The sequence below is a fragment of the Ixodes scapularis genome, unplaced genomic scaffold, assembly GCF_016920785.2.
Source record: "Ixodes scapularis isolate PalLabHiFi unplaced genomic scaffold, ASM1692078v2 PGA_scaffold2__306_contigs__length_199485367, whole genome shotgun sequence".
NCBI lineage: Eukaryota > Metazoa > Arthropoda > Arachnida > Ixodida > Ixodidae > Ixodes > Ixodes scapularis.
Window position 1 is genome coordinate 180,335,786 of NW_024609857.1, and position 20,770 is coordinate 180,356,555.

At 42.0% G+C, this 20,770-nt stretch overlaps 1 protein-coding gene across 1 annotated transcript in view; it reads right to left on the minus strand.

The window, feature by feature from the left end:
• Positions 1–246: 246 nt before the first annotated feature.
• The window catches only part of LOC120850268, a 72,063-nt gene continuing 51,539 nt past the window's right edge, over positions 247–20,770 (minus strand). Inside the window, exons 7-11 of the mRNA XM_040222724.1 lie at positions 13,316–13,424; positions 12,351–12,503; positions 9,357–9,492; positions 5,566–5,694; positions 247–327 (exon numbers count right to left, since the gene is read on the minus strand). Of these exons, the coding sequence (XP_040078658.1) occupies positions 247–327; positions 5,566–5,694; positions 9,357–9,492; positions 12,351–12,503; positions 13,316–13,424 (608 nt within the window). The remainder of the gene's footprint in view (positions 328–5,565; positions 5,695–9,356; positions 9,493–12,350; positions 12,504–13,315; positions 13,425–20,770) is intronic.

The following is a 20,770-nucleotide window of genomic DNA, read 5'->3' on the forward strand; positions in this document are numbered from 1 at the left end:
CGCACGTATGCAAAAACGCATACACATAAATGCACGCAAAATATGCGTACTCACACATACGTGCCCACATACACATAAACACACGCGCACACAAGAGCGCCTGAGTGCACACATGTTTGAGCATGGCCAGTCCTACCCAGATCGTGGACTGCCCATATTAATATCCTGTGTGCGAAGAGTTTAATGCGCGTAGAAAAGGGTGCACGTTGCGCGTCTAAGCTGTCAAAGTGAATTTTATTGTTGACTTTACTTCTCACTATCCGTTGGAACTATGCTAATTTTGCTCCGTCCTTCGGGCACTTGGACGCAGACTTGCTGAAGACATACCTGTTGGAAAGCCAGAAAACAAAAGGTTTGGCACATTTCATAAACGCAGCTCCTTTAAACTATATTTACAAATTGAGATCATGAAAAAATCAACTTCTTACGTGTCACTGGGGAAATCTTGCAATTACTTCGTTATTAAGATATATAGATGTAATATAGGCGTCTCAGAACATAAGGTTTCACAGTTTAAAGTACATAAGAACCCTTTCACAACCTCAGCCCACGGAACTTTGGAAGAGCAAATGGATAATCAGTTTATCTAAAATGACTGGACAAAGGTCGAGGTGTTTTATATTATCTCAGTATATAACAAATGATCGGCGTAAAACCTCGTGGAAAAGGACTCAGTACATTGCCCCTTTTCGTGAGACTCCAACTCTACAAGCTTAGGGGTGGAACGAATGCACACATTCATTGGGCCATCAAGAACCAAGCATTCTGTAGTGTTTCTGTTGTCGCTGAGGTTCAAATGATAATTCAAAACATATTTGTTCTCGCATTTCCTGCAGTAGGCACACTTCAACCTATTTGCAGTTCACCAGTTCAAAGGCTATACTAGGCAAGTGAAGACGGCTACGTCATGTAAAAATGCCCTACCTTCCTCTTGGCATATATCTCACTCCGCGAAAATACAATCCTGATTAAGTACCGGCTTTACATAATTCGAGTGATTGGATGCGCCGAAGTCTCGTTATTTTCGCATTTCCACTGAGAAGGTTGACAAGCGATGCCCGTCATCGAGCATCACTCAGCTATCGGCTGTTCTTTTTTTTTTCCTTGTATGTGTGCCGAAGATGATTCGGCGGATGCGTCATAGCTTATAATTTTTACATTTCACAAAAAGAGAGAGAGGGTGAGGCAGTTAGAGGGAAAAGCTCCTGCCGCTGATTGAAGAGGCCCCTGCCTCGCCTTAAAGTTGACCATTGGAACAGGACATCTTGGAAATTAAAGTGCAAAGTTCAAATTAGTAATTATCTTGTGCGAAATTACGTCTGCTTAAAACTTTGCACAACAAAAAGGATAAGGACGCCATTTATTTTTGTTTATCTCACTCCAATATCGTTTTTTTTTTATTATTTAGAAACGATATCACTAGCGCCAATGAATTCTCTGGTCTTTTTCTTGAATATAGGAGAAAGGTATTGAAAGTTGATATGGTCTACAATTCTAATAAAGAAAAAAAAACGTGGTAATTGAATCGTTACTTGGCGTAGTTGGTTCTTGTTTTGGGTGTTTTCCGAGCGCTTTTCTCCCAATGCTGAATCTGAGCTACCACTCTTCGGGTTTAAGTGCAGCTTCTCCTTGTATTTCAACAGATTAGAAGTAATATATCTTGTCAGCCTTTAAAGAGTGTACTTTTTGAAAAGGGGATCTTTGTGTAAGTACCGGCAGTCTTCCTAAAAGTTATCCAACATGCGAGATAATCTTTTCTGGAGGGTTATAATTTTGTTGTAGTGAACCCTAGTGTTGTACCACAAACTAATACGCCATAACATATTCTTGAATAGCATAAAGAGTAACGTTTCATCGTCCTAAGCAAGTATTTTGCTTATATATATATATATATATCTTATATAATTCAATGCAGAATGTATGTATATATGTCGCAGTAAGCCATTTCGTCTTTAAAAGTTTGCTCTTTCACCTCTTCTAAAAAACTTTCATCAAATTTAATGCGTATGGCAGTTTTATCTTGATTGTTAACCGGACAAACGATCATACATTACGTGTTTGTGTTTAATTAAGCTATAGTTTGTTGCGCTTTAACCAGGTAGATAGTAAACCCAGATATATTTTGCTATTGTTTCTAGTGTATTTTAGATTGTGCCTTAAAGAATGCGCTAGTGTTATCTACGTACATGATTATTTCTTGTGAATCTTGCACGGTTGTCGTTTCGTTAACATAGACTACGAATAAAAAAGGTACATGTATGGACCCTTGGGTACTGAGTCTCGTATTCCTAACATTTCAGTGTCTACTTTGTTTATGTGCACGTATTGATAACGAGCCTTTAAATAACTTCCAATAAGTTTTATTTCATCGACGCTGACACCATAACATTTCTGTTCAATCAAGAAAATATCATGCTTTATCGTATGAAAGGCATTCGTAAGGTCTAGTAATAAACCTGTCTAAAAGTTTCCTTCAATTATTTGAGTTATTGCATCGTTTATGCGTAGAAGTGCTTGCTCTATGAATTTGTGCTTTTGAAAACAATATTGTGTTTGCTTGTTATATTATGCTTCCAAAAAATACCCAAGAATGTAAAATACAACGAAATACATATTTACAAAAAAAAATATAAAGAAAGAGTGCCTTTATACTGACTTTTCGTCTAAACAAAATTGTGGAAGTTCACCTAATTAAATTTCTAATTTTGAGGTCGTATAAAACTGATCGAAGTATTGTAACAAGCTGTTGCTAAGAATTTCAGGTATACATACAGTAATCATGCAAACAATACATTTTTTGCAAAATCTATAATATGCGGACAAAACGGGGGTATTTAAGAAATATTTAAAGGTCATAAACGAACACAGTTTTCTTGATGCAGTAACAATTAAGTAAATACATATTCACAATTATTTACATATGATGTAGTGGTAATGAGAAACAAGATGCTGTAGCTTGTAGGAATAAAAAAAATACACAGAACCGTCAAGCTTGATAACCAAACCAATCAAACAAAAGCTTTGTATTGGCAGGTCGAAATCACCATGTGAAAGTGCGGAGAGCGAGGTGCACATGCGCTTTGGAACCCGGGGCGTCCACATTTCTAGAAGAGGCTTCGGCCCTGTATGCGTGCTGTCTAAAACTCATTAGTAGAGTGAGGTGTATTCCACATAAAAAAGTAGTTGTTTTATAAGATTTGTCGCTTCTCTCAATTGGGTATTTCCCTTCATTTTAATACCTCCAAATTCAATTTCTTTATTCACTCTCTACAATTCCTCTTTTCTCTAATTAACACTTTCTAGCCTTTTTAAACTGCGATTACCGCTACTGTAGAGTCTGACGCTCTCCCTCGCACTTTCTGCATTTGCCTTGAGTATTCGTTTTCTTTTACGGGGGAACTGGTGGTCGAGAATACTAACGCACCATAGGTCAGAGCGCGGTTAGCGAAACCTCGCGATTCAGAACCCAGGGTTCCCGGGTTCAATCCCCAACTCTGCCCGTTTCGATCTGTAACAGGATACCTTGCTGGGCTCGTTGGTTGCACGGCATAATGAGAAACAGCGGAGAAGGGACAGGACACAAAGTAGAAGGGCACAGGATATACGCTGACTAAGAACAAAAGGTTTACTATAACTTCTATGCGCGCACAGTAGCCCGCAGGAGCACAAGCTCTTCTTTCTCTTTCAAAAGAGATAAATGCTAATAAAGAAAGAAACAGCGGCGCTAGAAGGACATTGCAAAACGCGTGACAAGAGTAAGTATTAAAAAAATATTAAAACTCTGACAGCGGCACACGTCATGCGCTCCGTACACGTGGAGTGCACGCATCGCATGATCTTATTGTTTTCTCGTACCGCTCTCAGAATTTTAATATTTAACATTGTAATATTTTAACATTGTGTTCATCCCCCCCCCCCCCCATTATGGATTAAAAAAATATTTGGTGATGTATGTTTGCGAATGATTTGCCTTTTTATAAGTCTTCAATGATCTGCCTGCGTTTGATTATGATTCTGTTATCTTTGTTATGTTGTTTTTATGAATGTTTGTGCTACTGTTGGCTTTGCGGGGGGAGGGGACTTTGTCCAAAATTCTTTGTACCGTTTTTTCCCACCCCTCATTTTTTCTGTATAAAAAACATCGATAAACTTGAAACCTTAAATTTTAGTATTGTTTGGTATTACCAGGCTTTGCTTATGCGGTATCAGTATTTGCATATAGTGTTAGCCTGCCTAAAATTTTAAGTAACATTATGAATTATAACAAATCTTTAAAATAAGATTCATTGGTGGATCTTACGCCACACACGTCCCAAAGGGGGACCTGTGTGGCGTTTCCCAAGGGTCATGCTAAGGCATTCCCTAGAAATCTACCATAGAACTTTCTACAATTTTTGACGTCTACTTAGACCAGCGCTAGTACTTGGTGCACGCTCCTTTTTGAAGCAGAAACCCAGGCATACGCGCTCGGCACACCCCCAAGTTCAGACTCGCTCAGCATCCGCGCGCGCATTGGCTTCTGCCCCGTGACGTCGCCTCCCTCTCGCCTTTACCAATCACTACAAGACTGTACTCTTATCTTCTCTACGGAGCGCGCTTTCCCTTCCGCTGTTTTGTTAACTGACGGACGTCCCCAACTTTATCCTGTCGTGTGGGTACTAATGCTAACACATTAATACTTATTTCTGACTTCTGTAGGCAGCACGCTGCAATGCGGCTGTTTTGAAAGTAAATATTTAGTCCAGGCCGTTTTTTGTCTTCGGGTTTCTTTCACCTCTTTTTGGAGCTTATATTCAGTGCGCGCATGTACCGGGTTTTACTAGAAATTATGTTAGAAATTCCTAATACTAAGGCGTTTTAGAAAAGAAGAAACTATTTTCGGAAACATACTGGAAGCCACGGCGAACGTCACAGATTTCAAAATAATATATAATTTAGCAATATAAATGCTTAAGAATGACTAACTTTTCAATTAATGAAAATAAACATACGCTTCCGATTACAAACTTCCTGAGTGTCATTAAAATCCCCAAGATCAGTCCATTTGGGACTTTAAGCGCGTGAAAAGTGCGGGCGTGCACTAAAGGTATCACTCGTGCAGCAGGTTTAAAGCCGGCGATGAAGACACACGAATTATAGGAATATTACGGACACTAAAGAGGAAAGATAGAAGACAATTACAGCATTTGCGCATCGCCTCCCCTCCACCTGCTGAAGGAGTGGTAACTTTTTCGCGCCCCCGCGCCTCTCTCGTGCTTCAAGTCGTCATAAAAGAGACTGATCTTTGGGTTTTCAGTGACGCTCAACAAGTTTCTAGTTATGATTATATCCTTATTTTCACTGCCTATAAACTTGTTTAGTGCATTATAAGTAATTGCTTAGCTAACTAATTTGTTTTTTGTTGTTGCAATTCTGCCTTGGTTGGCGGTTCGTTTACGAAAATAGATTTTTCTACAAACCCAAAATTCAGGAATTTTCTAATGGCTTTGTATAAACACCTGGATGTTACGGAAAGTTTTATGCAGCTTGGCAAGGAATACTGAGAAGAAAAAACAATTAGCCCACCTGAGCCGGTCCACAAGGCATTCCATCCGGCGCTCCTGTTTTCTTTCCATTAAAATGTTTGTCGTAATCCGGGCAACAACTGGTTTTACATATATCATTGGTCTTCCAATCTCCAGTGCCGTCTAGTGGCTTTGTGAATCAAACGAGAAAAAAAAAAAGATGAAACTGGGTTACACGCATTTTTTATCAATATCATCGAGAAGAAACTTTTGATTGAGCTGGTTCGACAAATACCACGTAAAATGTAAGGCCTGCTGATGACGTCATGGATAGTGGATTCCCGACACTACCCGAGCGGCAAACACACCGAAATTCGACGAGGGTCGTCGTAAAGCGGCAGACGCGCGTCCGTTTTGGAATCATCTTCTTGTAGCGGCGCGCTCGTTGTAAGACGCTGGGAGATGCGCTGGGATCGATGCTAACACAATAAAGGTTTTGCTGCGTGGATCGCGAAAGAATTGCGATATAAATAATGTAAATTGACAACTTTAGGTTATATGTTCAATTAACTATGTAGAGCGAGTCGTTTACTTGCGCTGTCGTGTACACGAGGTACCGGGTGATCCGCTGCCATTTGCAGCATTTAATCTTCCCTGCATCTGGTCGTATGCTGCCTACAGATTATTTTTGTTTCGTTGTATAAACCATGCCTTCATCATTTGACACGGAACCGTTTACATAGATGGTGTAAGGAGTACGTATGGCGTTGCCACGCCGGACGTTTTTTGATGCCGCCACTGCCATCCCCCAAGCCTTTGCGCATGCCCCCCTGGCAAAGCTGTAAGGTCTGTCAAAAGCGAGTTTGAACATATCTACGGACATCCTCCTCGCAATGCAGACAAAAGTTTCAAGCACCAACTTTGAATATTACTATAGGGGAAGGGGCTAGAACCACTTATAGCATGTTTGCGGACGAAGTGGGGAGCTATGACGTCAAGAACATGATCACACACTCATATAGTTTTTCAGACCACGCGCTAGTGCAAAATTTAGTGCTTATGTTATCGCACGCCACGCAAAACTCTTTTAGAATAGTTTTTCTCTGCCGCGTCGCAAAAGCCCGAGCATCTCGCGCTTGCAAAGCGACCAAGATGCAGTAACAATTTTATTTCACACACAAAATGCTGTAACTTGAGTAGAAAATCAGTTTTTTTTGTTCAAAGTAACATTCAAAATTTGTTTAAATATGAGAGTGCAACGGGAGCGGTCGACCGATCGTGTCCGCTTACGTCGCTTAGGGAAGAGAGGTCTCACCTTCACCGAGAATCGTTCGCGCGTCGCAAGCCGCAAGTTTCCGGCGATCGTTGCCCATCTTTCAGGGTCTTCCAAACCTTTCTAACGTGCACCTCCAACAGGAGCGCAATGTCGTACTGTGTTGAAAATCACAGTCGCGTCGATGCCGCCGCCGTCGCTCTTACGATGTCACCAAAGCGGCCACAGTGGCGTTCCTGGGAGCCGCCATTTTTTTAAATGTGCTCGCCTTGGCTTTATCTAGCTATAGCCAACTTCTGATCATGAATCCTTCTAGGAGGAGCGCAAATGCTCTTTACGAACGCGTGAAATTTAAGAAAAATAGCCTACGCTAAAAAAAAGAAAAGCGCGCACAAAGGGCAAACTGCAGTTAGCGTTCGGCGCATGCGCTGTGGCGACGACGCTATTCTTTGCGTACACAAATCTTTGGCATGCGCTATTTTAGAACTACGCATTGACACCTCAGACTTCAGGTGAAACTGATTCCTACGAAGAACAGTTTAAATATACAAAGTCCGCCAACACTTTAAAGAGTAGTGCCAAGAAATCCAAGGAGCATCGAAGTAAGAAAAAATCATGAGCTATTCCACTCTCTAAAGGTGGATGACCAGCGAAGCTGTTTAGCACACGACACAGACCCGCCCTGAGGAGCCGGAGGAAACTAGACACGCAATGGGACAGCCACCCCGGGAGAGCGGAAGGAAAGGAAACTAGGCGCGCAAACGCTTGGAACGAAGACAAAGAGGGGGCGGTGCGAGCGTAGACATGGCCGACGCGGATCGCACAGAGGAAAATTTTGGAGACACCTTTATTATGAGCCTGAGAGTATAGTGATCTTAAAAATAGTGCCTATTGATAACTAATCTACTGAACTGACCTTTTGCTAAATTTCCCAGGCATCAAAGAGAATGCAGGGAACAGTGTTCTACGCGCCACACGTGCCGGCGTCCGCAGCAGTAACTGTTCCAAAGCAAACAGCCTAAAACAAACGGCAACTAGCACGCGCGTTCGTCAACGCTTTATTTTGGTTATTTACTTTGAATCTTTTATACTTGGAAGGCATGCACGAGGGGGGCGTGTGGCGCAGCGAGCATAGCATTTTAGTCACTGCCATAGCCTCCTCTATACTCATAGCAGGCCATATGACTCGCACACAAAAATCCACGGGACCCTAGCCATAAACAGCTTCGCTGTGAAAGTAAGTGCATTGGTGGAAGAGACAAAGGAACTAGTGAGTCAGAGATGTGAGCTGTAGCATCGCTATGAATGATGCTCAGCAATAGACAAAAACTGCATATATTGCGGCAGGCCCAACCATCTTGCCAGATCATGTAAGGGTAATAATCAATCAAGGAACAAGACGGCTCCGTAAGTGCATCATTTACCAGCATAGGATTGATTATGATTCTTATCAATAAACACGACTGCTAAAGCAAGCAGATGGATACAATCGACATAGAAGGTATGTCAAAAAAGTGGAAGTTTGAGACTGGTGTCACCGAATTGAGTCATCGCAGTGAACCACCCCCAAAAGATTACTACAAAGCACTGTCGGCAGTACATCCTGCTATTTCATACAACAAAATAACTTCTGCTGAAAGATTCACCTTCATGTGTCCGGTGACGCAGATACCATTGAGATCGACTTTTTGTAGTAGAGGACGGCGGAACGTTCGAAAAAATTCCCGGCGGGGATTTTTCTGAACTTTTGGTGTTGCGCAATCGGAGAGCTTGTTGAGGATGAAGCACATATAACGACCAGTTTTGGTTAAATTATTTTTTTCAACTGGTCCCCTGTTCTTTTCTTCCCGTTGCCCCTCGTCTTGACACGCACATGCGCTTAAGATGGAGGTAATTTCGCCATAATTTAGAAAATTGTGAACCGTTCTGCGGGTTGAAAAGTTAAGAAAAAAAACAGCTCTTTCGAGCGGCTAGCTAATACAATGAAGTGTTCTAAGGTTTGTGTCAAGTGAAATACACCACCCACCACCTCATGGTCATGCTATAGGTGCCCAAAGTACCATGAAGTAGTCAAGACGTATTGCTTTCATGTTGCAGGAAAAGCTGAAACCAGGGCTTGACCTAGTGCAAGCGAACAAAATCATCGAATTCGGCAATCAATGAGATTCAAATCGATGGAAATGGGTTTTCATTCCGTCTGAATTCAATTCAATGAATGCGTTACCTCAGCTTTCGTTCGTCGTCGTACTTTGATGGGATTAGCCATATCAATCTCGGAAAGAACCACATTTATACCATTCGTGGAAGGAACCGCATCTATATCCCTCTAAGAGGCAGTCGCATCCATAGTTCTAACTACACACACACAGATGTTTTTTCGATTCTCACCAAACAAAACTAAAACCACTTATAATGAAAATTTAAGAATGTTTAGTTTCTTACCCTCATTCTACTTGAACATTACCAATACTTATGAATTTAGGTCTAACTTTTAAACATATACATCCCAGTGAAGTGTAGATGTACCAAAACAAATGATGCGAAGTCAGATTGTGAAGAAACATAAATTACAATCTTACCACGTTGCATGCATTGTTCTCACTTCGTTGTGTAATATTTTTGCATGGGTCAATGCAGTTAAAAAATGTATATGGAGTCATGCTCTCCGAAGGGGACTCCGTCGACGGCAGTTTTAACTTATAGCATGACTTTTTGCTATCAAAAAAACAAAATACGAGTTCGGCACGTGAGTAGGTATGAAGATTAGGACAAAATACGCCACAGTACAATTTAACCATTGCACTTCGAAAGTTATTAGGCAACCAGTAATCAAAATAAGGCAATCAGGAATATGAAATCAGCAATCACCAATTCCTGTCGTATTATGTTTTCAGTCGTGCTCTGTAAAAAACTCTGAATAGTTCTGAATTTTCGCACATCATGAAGCAACGCCCGCACTTGATTTTCTTTTCATTATATAAGCATGGATGGACACCTGGGCATGCCTTATTTATCTGAAGAGTTGCATACTTCAATTAACGTTGGCCCTCGAACTTCTGGATAATTTGTGTCTCGTATGAGCCAACTGTTGCAGAAGTAGGCAAACATTAAAAGACATTTTGTAGCATGGTTTTTCTACACTTCGGGGTGTCAAATTACTTAAGTGAAATATTATTTTAGATGTACAAGATATTCCTCAAAGTGTCGAATATTGCCTCGCGCGCAGCTGGCCGAGGAGGGAGCGCGCCCGTGGTCTACCGGTTATCGTGCCTGCCCTCCACGCGAAAAGCCAGGGTTCGATTTCTGGGAGCGACTCACATTTTGTTATTCCTGCAATTTAGTTTTCTGGTAAGTTCGAGAATCCTGTTGGCGTGTTCGAGGTCCGAATGTTCTACGCGTCCAACATTCTACGCCGATTATTCCAGAAGCTTCCGAATGTACCGTGCTAATCACACTTGTCTATAACGCGCGAGTGAGCGGCTTTCTCCGGGGAGCGCTGGAATGGTGGCATTCGTGGAAACTAAGCTAGTCACGTTTCGTAACATGGGACAGCCCGCTCGAGGGGTGTCCTGCCCACTCTCAGCTTGATAAGCGATAAAAGTAAAGTGCTTTATGATATATTTTTGTTGTTTGATGACGACATCGTTGATACGCCTTTATGCTTTAGTGTGTTTATTGTCCGCGCAATGATGTTTGTAAAAAGCGTGCGAGCAGCCTTCCGCGTTCGCCGCCATTTGGTAGAGTGGGCAGGAAGGCCCCCCCTCGAGGGGGCCGTTCAATGTTGCGCCACGTTACTAGCTTAGTTTCCGCGAATGCCACCAGTCCAGCGCTCCCCAGAGAAAGCCGCTCGCTCGCGCGTTACAGACAAGTGTGATTAGCACTGTACATAAGGCGCTCCGCGTGGTGAACCGGTGTCAGTCTCGCCCCAGCGTTCGACTCTGCTGTTACGCCGACTTCGACGCCCGCGACGCACTGTTATTATCTTTTGTACCCTTTGATTTTTGGCACAAGTTCGCCACATTAAACGTTTATTTCTTCCTGCTTATTTATTGCTCTTTTGGTCACCACCCGTGACAGTATAGTGCAATGAAACCACATTCTCGTATGTGGATGCCTTCAACGTCTTTGACCTCTTTACCCAGTATTGTATGTTCTACTGAAATATGTATTAATCCAAATAGAATATTTGCCTTATGAATCGTCAAATTATTTCAGATTTAATTTCTCAGTTGGCTTTTTTGCACCTAACGTTATTAAAAGATTTGGTGATCGATGGCCTTATTTATTAGGTTAAACGAAGATGACATTTTAACCATTATGTTTGTAACAATACTGTCTGATAATCGAGTGCCTTTAAAAATTTCAAATGTATTTGATATCTTTTTTTTTAATTTGAAGCAGTAAGTATACAATTTGCTACAGTCTTCCTTTCAATATGCCTCTTAAATTTTAAAAATCCGCTTCGCATGGGCATGAATGCTAGATAAGCGGATATAGAAAAATCGAATTCTATATAAAACTCTATAAATAATTGTTCTATTTGGTCAAAGAAGCATTCTACCAACCTGTTTTTAAGTGCAATGTACTTAAAAGCGATAGTTATATTGAATGCTGCTTTATGTTATTGTGGTAGGCATTTATACTTTTTCGAATACTCTGACATTACAATTCAATTTTTGTTATTACATTTTGCATAGTAATAAATATATTGATCTCTCGTTTCAAATTGTAATTTGTGATATTGTCTGAATCATATGAGTTCATCACACAGCACACTCATGTTACAACTTATGCAAATAGAAGACAGCAACAATAAGGTTTGAGATATACTTGCTTGTGCGACTTTGTTTCGCCAAGGTAAAATACTGGTACAACATCTGATAACAAGAGGACCACTTGCATATTTTGAAGGCTTCAACCCTCTAAATGGGGCGTCCAAAATGCATTCCCTTTATTAAATTTGTCTCCCTTAAATTTCTCTCCTTGATTGCACTTAATGCTTCGCAAAGAGATTAAGAGGCGAGCGTGGGTATCTAGTAAAACCTGGGAGCCAATAAGTGCATCTACACTTGAATTCCAGCTTGCCCAATGCGTGGGTTCCGAACTCTGCTACAATTAAAATAAAAAAACGCCTAACTGAGGCACTAGGAGAAATTATATTCTATATTGTTCTGGCGTTGTCAATTGTTTATTTAAACTTTAGAGTACACAAGATATTTATAAAAAGGACAGCTCATAGAAAATTGCGTAAAAAAAGATATATTTTAAAAGTAAATTGATTTCTTTGCCGTAAACCTGTACTAGGTTCAATTCAACATAATATGTTTTAACTTGAAACACGTTTTTATCTTATGAGTGAGTGATAGAAGATATGATGAGGACTGAATGCGGAGATTTATGTGATCGGCATAACACAAGTCTTGTCATTTGAATCGGTTAATTTTCAAACAGTTATAGTAATTTGTTCTAATTTAATTTAAGTCTATTTTATTTACCTACAGAAATTTTTAACGTCAAGGATATACGCTAGTTACTAAAGTCTTAAAAGTTTGCAATTAAAATTATACTACTACCCAAGAGACCTCAGAGTCCGCTCCTCCCATGACTTTTTGCTGCATTCTGAGAAGGTGGGATACCGGGTGAGTTCACCATTTCTGCTCATCACATGGCCATCTTTAGGAGCACACCCCATTTTATTCCCTTGATCGTCCCACTTAATTCCCAACCTGTAAAGAAAACACGCAAGTATATATTTTACCACGCCGACGTCTAAAAATTGCGCCTATATTGTAAACTTTTTATATTGTAAAACATTACTAACCATTCCTGCGACGTTTTTAAATTGGTACACGTTAAGTTTGAATTACGAGCAACGCTCGTGAGGATTTTACTGTTTGAACTTGTGAATGAAATGTAATATTGCACAAAGTGAGCACACAAAATAATCCCGCTGAAGTAATTAGGATTTAAAAAGAACCAGTAATTATGACATAATTTCAACCCGATGAATGTCGGAAGTAGCCACTTTGACAATGTGCTCAAAATAATAGACAGTTTTTTTAATAATAAAGATTTCAGGCTTGCCGGTTGAAATCGTTGACGAAACTTTAGCACATAAGTGAATAATTCATGATGTTAGGTGGGTCAACTCAGGCTTATTGTTACAATTATTAATTATATTTTTATTTTCAAATATCTAATAGCCTTCTGTTAAAATTTTTAGGTCAAAAGAAAGGGTCACAACGCGTAGTGATCCTAATGGTAATTATTTTTATTTAAATCTTTCATGTCAATAACTGAAGCACAAACTTGCAAATATTTTGATATAACTGTATATTTATGTTATTTTTATGTAAACTGCATACTTTTGATTACTTCAAATAAAGTGAAGTGACATGTGAATAAATATTTCTTAGAATAATACTCATATAATAATAGGCTTTCCCATTATCCACAAACAACCAAAATATTGTTCTGATTGTTTCACATCCGCAAAGCACTATAAGAAAGACAATTCGTAAAAACGATATCCACTCACAAGTTAGCGATTTGTTGAACTGCAGCGGGAACGCCTGAAAATGTCTTGCCGTCATCCGAGCTAAGTGCCACCCGCCACCTCGAGCATACGCCAAAGGTGTAGGACGCGGCTGCCGGAAATCCAAAGAAGCCAGAACATCGTATACAGGTACGCGAATAAATCCCAGACAGAGTTTACTATGTTACCAGAAATGAACTATTCTGAGGGCGTTTGTGTTGAGAAAAACGACAACGGTTAAAAACGTTTTCTAGATTGCTACGCAAATTACGAAACTGCATTTTATAACTACTTTCAACGGCCAATATATATTTTTAATATACCGATTAAGATTTAAGGACTGCAAGATAACTCAGGTTAGCTTACTCATTTGTTGTGTGTGTGGTGCATTTCAAGATGGCATATTTCTTGTTTAAATACAAGATTATATTTATAAGAATTAACTGTTCCGCTTATTTGTAGGATTTACTCTAGGCTCGTCTGAAGATTTTTATACATCTATGTTTGTATTTTTAATTTTATAGGTAAAAGGGCTTAACAGGTTCAGGTAGTGTAATAGATGCTTACAATAAACATATGAAGATCGAGTATTCGTGTGCCCGTTTCATGAGCACTGTTAGTACACAGCCCCTAGTACAGCAAACAGTAAATAAATAAAACAAACAGCACACAACAAAATCAGAACCTTAAACTCGAATATACCTAAAAAAGGAAAGACGTTTACAATCCCATTTAAAGGGACCATGAAATGATTTTAAAATTGAATTTCATCCACCGCACGTCGTAAAAGGTGTGAAAAGGAACACAAAAACACAAGACTAGGGAGCCAAAAAAAATTATTTGCTATAGAACTTTTAAAAGAAAACTGGACTCTTTTGCGACTTCTTTCCTTCGAAAGCTCTGCCTTTTCACTACGATGCATACGCAGAAGCGGTGCACGTCAGCCGAATCCACATCGCCTATTGGGTAAGAGCCTACCTCACCAGCACCGCGATCGTAAACAATAAATAGCCGGCGAATGTTTCCTAAAAGTTTTGTTAAATAATATTCAGATCCACATTTTGTAGCATAATTAGAGATGTGTGGCGGAAATTGCCAAATTTGATAATGCTGAGAGCCAAGCGCCATCTATCGTGTGGTAAACGAAGCAACTACTGCGCGTGCGCAGTAGGGCAGGGCCAAGTTCAGAACGGTTATTTCCTTTGGTTTCCTTCCTCTCAAAACTCTGACTGACTGAACGTTTATTTTTCTACGTGTTCATCTCGCGCGTGCCGACTTCAAGCAGCAAGAAAGAAATGTACTTAAAACAAACCACGACGAACAAGAACGCTGGATCCACAAACACCCGAGAAGAGCGACAACAGCCGCGAATCCCGCTCCGACGAAGCTCAGAATATAGGCCTAGCAGGCACTCCGACTCGGCGCAGCGTTGCTTCGTCGCAAGACCGTCTGCATACGACCGGCTGGCGTACTGAATGGAATATGCCCGCGCTACCCTTGTGGACCCTTCCGTATTATAGTTTGATCGCTGACCTCAATTTTAGGTTAAGAGGTGAGGTCAATCTCTTCCTCTTGTTTTCCGAGGCAGTGTTGACGAACACTCGTCGAAAAGGGACCCTCGTCGATCCTCTCCTTGTTTTGTGTGATATAGAGCTGAAATAAACGCTGTATGGATTACCTTCGTAGCACGGTATGTACACTTTGTTATTGGTATGCCATTTTTATTCTGACAGACTGCACGTCACTGTCGAGCCGTAACAGTTCGTGGGAGGTATACGTGCAATACCGGTCCAACCTTTCTTTGCCGAGTGTCGCGTCAGTATCGAGTTGCAATTGTAAAAGATCGGTCCCGAAGCGCTTACCAACAGCGCGAATACAGCACTTCATCAAACGCGCGCGTCCGCTCCGAGTGTGAACAGGTATTTACGTGGCTCTTGCTGACAGTTCAAACGTATCTTTTTTAACGTCGGCTCGCTCCTGCATCTCCGAGACCGCGAAAAACGCCGCGGCAAATTGTTCCCATCTGCACTTCCCAACAGGCATACCGGCGTATGGGACTAGTCCCATGCTGTCGCTGTAGCGCAACGTATCTCATTGAATTTCGCTCAGCTGCGATGCGGTGATGAGAGGCGCCGATTCAGAAAATACGTCGGTGACATCGGCGCAGTAAAACCCACCGGCGCACCCCAACTCGCTAACGCTCCCATCTCCTACTGCAGAGAGAACTTCCGGTTCCGGAAACATCGTACGTCACGGCTTGTTTTGCAGTCAAGAAAAAGTCGATATTTCATTAATTTTTTGTGTAGAAGTTAATAAACCGAGACGAAAACGGATGCCTGTTCGGCATTCAGTGAACATTGACAGTTTATTGTAAAAGTTATCTGGAAAAAGTAAAAAGGTCATTTCATGGTCCCTTTAACGCCGAATTAGAGCGCAGCTTCTGAGGAGGAGGGGAGGGTACGGAGAAGAGGGTATGCCCCTTTTCCTCTCCTGATCGCCTCCCATTTAGGGAACAGTTTTACGCTAAATTTAGCGGGGAAACATTTCCGCTAACTTTAACGGGGAAAAGTTTACGCTCAATTTAGCGGGTGAACGTTTTCCACTAAATCTAGCAGGGAATTGTTTTTCCACTTAATTTAGCGGGGAATTTTTCCCGCTAAATTTAGTGGCGGCGAAAATTTTCTGCTAAATTTAGCGGAGAAATTTACACATAATGCACCGCGCGGTTACGCCGACGCCGACGGCGACCGCGATGGCGACGCCGACACTGACGCCGTTCAAGCCGCAAACGGGCGCCTAAGAGCTGCGCTTTAAAATGTAATTACAAAGCAATGCTCATTGCTATAACAAGCTGCGTTGCATTGCTCACTCCAAGACCAAACATCACTTCATGATAGCCTGGTGCTTGCTGTAATGGCATAAGAAATGGGAAGGAGCTGTGCATTTTATAATTTACGGATAGGAAGAACATTATGATGAAATATATCGTGTGATGTGACCACTTTTTAGAATAAGTTAAGCTTGTCTACTACTACCAGCTTCCCTTCACGACCGTCGATGCTTGTGAGTCAGCTTACGAAACAAAGATACGGCTCAGTCAATTTACTAAATCCAAATAAAACAGCACAGAGTAAAGTCTTCTTTGTTTAATCAACATTGTAGCAGACCGGTTGGTACTACTATCGTGTGGAAGATGTCCGGTTGTCTACAGCCCATAAAAAAGGAAAGCAATATATATAATTTGTCCTCATTTCAACAACACAATATAGAACTCTGAATGTGTGGGGATCTCCGCCTACCCACTGCCCCCCCCCCCCCCCCCCGCCCCCCAGAAGAAAAAAAAAAAGATGAACGGCGCAAGGCGACCAGCCCGTACGCACGTGCCAAAAAATAACACGTTTTTTCCGGTTTTCTACATATATCTGCATGAACACGAGCGACCTTCGAAGGCGGACGTATTTACTATGGCCTTGTTTCCGATGATGCCGTTGAGCGCCCACGGTTTATCTTGCCTGTACAAAACGCCATTGTAGCTCAGACATTATGGCCACTAGAGCATGCAGTGCAAAAGTAGCAGCTGTTTTTCGCCGTCTCCGCCATCTGGTGTTCTAGAAATCAGTTTTAGTTCGCTCAAGTGGGATCTCGGAGTTCCATGTCGCGAAATGCAGCACAGTTACCTAAATGTTATTACATCATCGCGACACTCTGCCCTGATATGGCGAAGGGTGTCCGTAGTTTTATTACAAAAAAGATCCATACAACACACTTAATGAGGAAGTTATCAGGCGGAGTTCCGCCTGGATGCAGTGCAGAATACAAAATCCTACCGTTGAAGAGTTAGAAGACCGAAAACCACCTGAGCTACTCCGACAGCTTCAACAGCTGCTGGGCAAGAGTGCCCTAACAGGCAACCCTGCAAATCTCCTAGAAATAATTTTACAACACTTACCGCACTATGTCTGTAATGTGCGTCCACCTACAGCGTACGTCGTCCCTAACGCTCTCGCGCAACTCGCTGACACAATAACCGAAGTAGGCGTTTCATCAGCTTCTCACTCACTCCCAGTGGTCAACAAGTACGCACCGCCAATTCATCCAACGAACAGAGCACATTTTAGGCCAATCAAACAGTATATAAGAATATCAACAGACTCTGAGTGCAAGTTGCAGCTCAGGCTGCCGACATTCCATTGACAATTTAACCACGCTCTTTGCCCTTTTAACGGTGGCACTTTCATTCATTTTTTCTACTGATCCACTCAGATGGCGCGTGTGTCAGTTGAAGCACGAAAGACAGACTTAAAAATGCCCCCCCCCCCCCCCCCCCCCCCCCTTCGTACACGACTTCGGTAAATAGGCGAGCGCGACACTGCTTTCGGCCAATCGGTGAGCTCGTATTTCCACAAAAATATTATAATCGAATAAAAAAACTCCGATCCAAGTTCCTTTAGACACAGGGGCTGAGGTGAGCATATTTCTTACAGAGCCTCAAATTAATCAGCGTGCAATCCAAACATTGCCCTTTACCGGCTGCAAAATAGACACCCCTTTCCGCGTGGGGCCAGCAATCTCCAGTCCTCGATATTGAACTTTGCTAAATGTTTAGGTGTTTTTTCCTATTACTGTTTGATTTGTCCTCATTTCGGAGCAGATTTAGACATCATTACCACATTCTCGTGACATGCTTCATCTCCGCCTCGTTGAAGAAATTCTTCAACTGACTCGGTAAGGGATTGACGGTGGCATCACAGCTGCAGCCTCGACTTACTCATCCCAGCCTTATCATATCTTAGGTGTTTAATAAATTTATTCCCGCATTATTTTCTTGCGATGATGGTGCGGAACCCGAATTCGATAAATTCACTACAATACCACCAATTGAGGATGTGAAACTATCAGAGGAAGGAATATTTTCATTGCTTCTAGATGTCGATTTAACGAAAGCCGGAGGACCGTACCAAATATCAACTTCGTTCTTGAAGATGTGTCCTGTAAGTTCGTGGAAGTACCCGTTTCTTGATTTTACGAAGTCGCTGGATAGCTGATCAGGTCCAAATGACTGGAGACTGAGTAGAGTACTTCCAATATTTAAGGACAACAACCCGTGCCTTGCCCCAAATTATCGACAACTTTCCCTAATGCCAACTTGCTGTAAATTATTAGAGCACATCATCTCCAAGCATATTCATATATTTCTAGTGGAACATGGCTTACTTAACTGGGGCAACACGTATTCCGAAAGGGACTATCTACTGTTATGAAGCTAACGGAAGTCGTACATGTCACTTCTCAAATACTAGGCAGTAAGTAACATATCGACGTCAATTTTTTTTTATATTTTAAGAAAGCCTTTGATAAAGTGAACCATAGAAAATTAATGTGCAAACTAAGACATATGTTAAATAATCAAACAATCTTAGGATGGATCTTGGCGTTTCTTTTTGATATAATGCTGTTGGTAAGCTTGAAGATATCCAATCGGACCTTTCTCCCGCTCATTCTAGGGTACCAGACGGCTCGGTTCTAAGGCCTCTACTCTTTTTAATTTTTATAAATGATCTGATAAAGGACATAACGATGCAAGCTAGCTTGTTTGCGGATGGTTGTTACACAAAATTCACCAATGGGCCGGAAATGGCAAAAAATTCTTAATATAGGAAAACTCGTCTGTATCCTCATCACACACAAGCTGAAACCACTAATATACCGTTACTATCATGATGGTGATGTTTTGGAAAGAGTTAATAGTTACAAGTACCTTGGTGATCCTCGGTGGAACGTGCATGTAGCAAATGTCTGGCGGCTTGTGTAGGATCTATAGCAGGGGGGCTAGTCTCGATGTCTTCGGATTGTTAGTCGAATTGTTGGTGAACGGATGCTTGAAATTGCACGTTGGATAAATGCGCTCGTGCAAGGCAATGAGCGTCCTCGTTTGCCAGCTGCACCATTGTGCCAGGGAACCCGCCCTATTGTGAAGTCCTGTCCCGGCATTCAAAGTTGATGAACCTACAGGCGGAGCTGGCTGATGGCAATGGATGCCTGGTTTACAATGGTACAGGCTCTGAGTGCTGCCTCTGAATCTTTCAAGACGTGATGGCGCACAGGCGGGCCGGCATAACACGTCGCATTTGCATGCGTGGCGTAATCGAGGATGCCAATAGTCCCTGCCTGTGTGCAGTGAATGGGACTGTCCGTCACGTGGAACATCCTGCCCTGTTGGTCCTCATTGGCGCTGCAACATGCTGTGGCTAGCCTGAGTTTTACAGAGGGCATGCCGTGTCCGTGTTGATTATACGGTGGTCACCATTGGTTATGATAGGCTTTATCCACTTGAGGTATTTCTTGATGTGTGACTTACGCCGTGGAGTTTGCTCGGAGTTCATCTTTTTGAGTAGCGACTTAGGCTCGGTTAATTGGGTGTATTCCCAAGGCGGAGAGAGCCATGGCACCAGTGGTAGTTTGTTCACGACGTGATTCAGCTATACTTCTGCATGCCTATCTGCCGGGGTGGAATATAGGTGGGCTTTTTAAATGTGTTTCTGTATATCAAGAAGTTCATCATAGTCATTCAGGGTACTGCAGCTTCTTAGCGTGTCTCTGCGGATGTAGCGTGGGAGACCCGTTACTACGCGTCGTGTTTTGTGGTTAAGTGGTTCCAGTGTTCGCATTTGTGTACGACTGATTGGATGGAAGGGGAGACCATAGGAGCGAAGGGGGAACTGGAGACAAAGAAAGACTGAGCAAATTGACCCATTTCGCGTTTTTGTAGTCTCCAAGTGCGATTTGACAGCCGTAGTTTATGGAGTATCTGCTTGATTGTCCTGAGGGTGCGATTAAACCAGGCATGGGTTGTACAGTGCCCGTTAATGTCCATGCCTAGGATGCGGATTGACGGCTTCCGCTCGATAATGCAGTGGCCAATGAAGAGTTAAATATTTATTTTTATTTATTTTTGCCTTCATGGATGTGCCACCGTGAAACCGTGTAGAACGACGTACCCTGTCTTGTTCAAGACCGTACAGAGCCTCACATTTTCAGAATGAGCCTGTATAGTGTATCGACGCCAACCACGATCCTGGGTTGTGGAGATGCCGGATTCACATTGTCCTACTTTTGCCGCAAGAGGACGTGTTGTGTGGATAACCCTGACCTGAAGCCGTACTGCTTCGGCGCGAGGAGCTGCCGGTCTTTATAAAACCAGCAAAGGCTTGCTTCCACCATAACTCCATGGTTTTAAAAACAACAAACATGATGTTAGCGAGAGGGGTTTTAAATTCACGAGACCATGTGGTGGCTTGCCGAATTTCGGTTATATGTTTCAGGAGGGAAGTTTCTAAGTGGTTGGGAGTTCCTCTTTGTCACAGATGTAATTTATTTCACCTAAGGGGCTTGTTTATAAGCCCCAGGGAGGTTACGGATGTGTAAAACACTGATCCAGCCCGCTCCGGGCGTACTTTA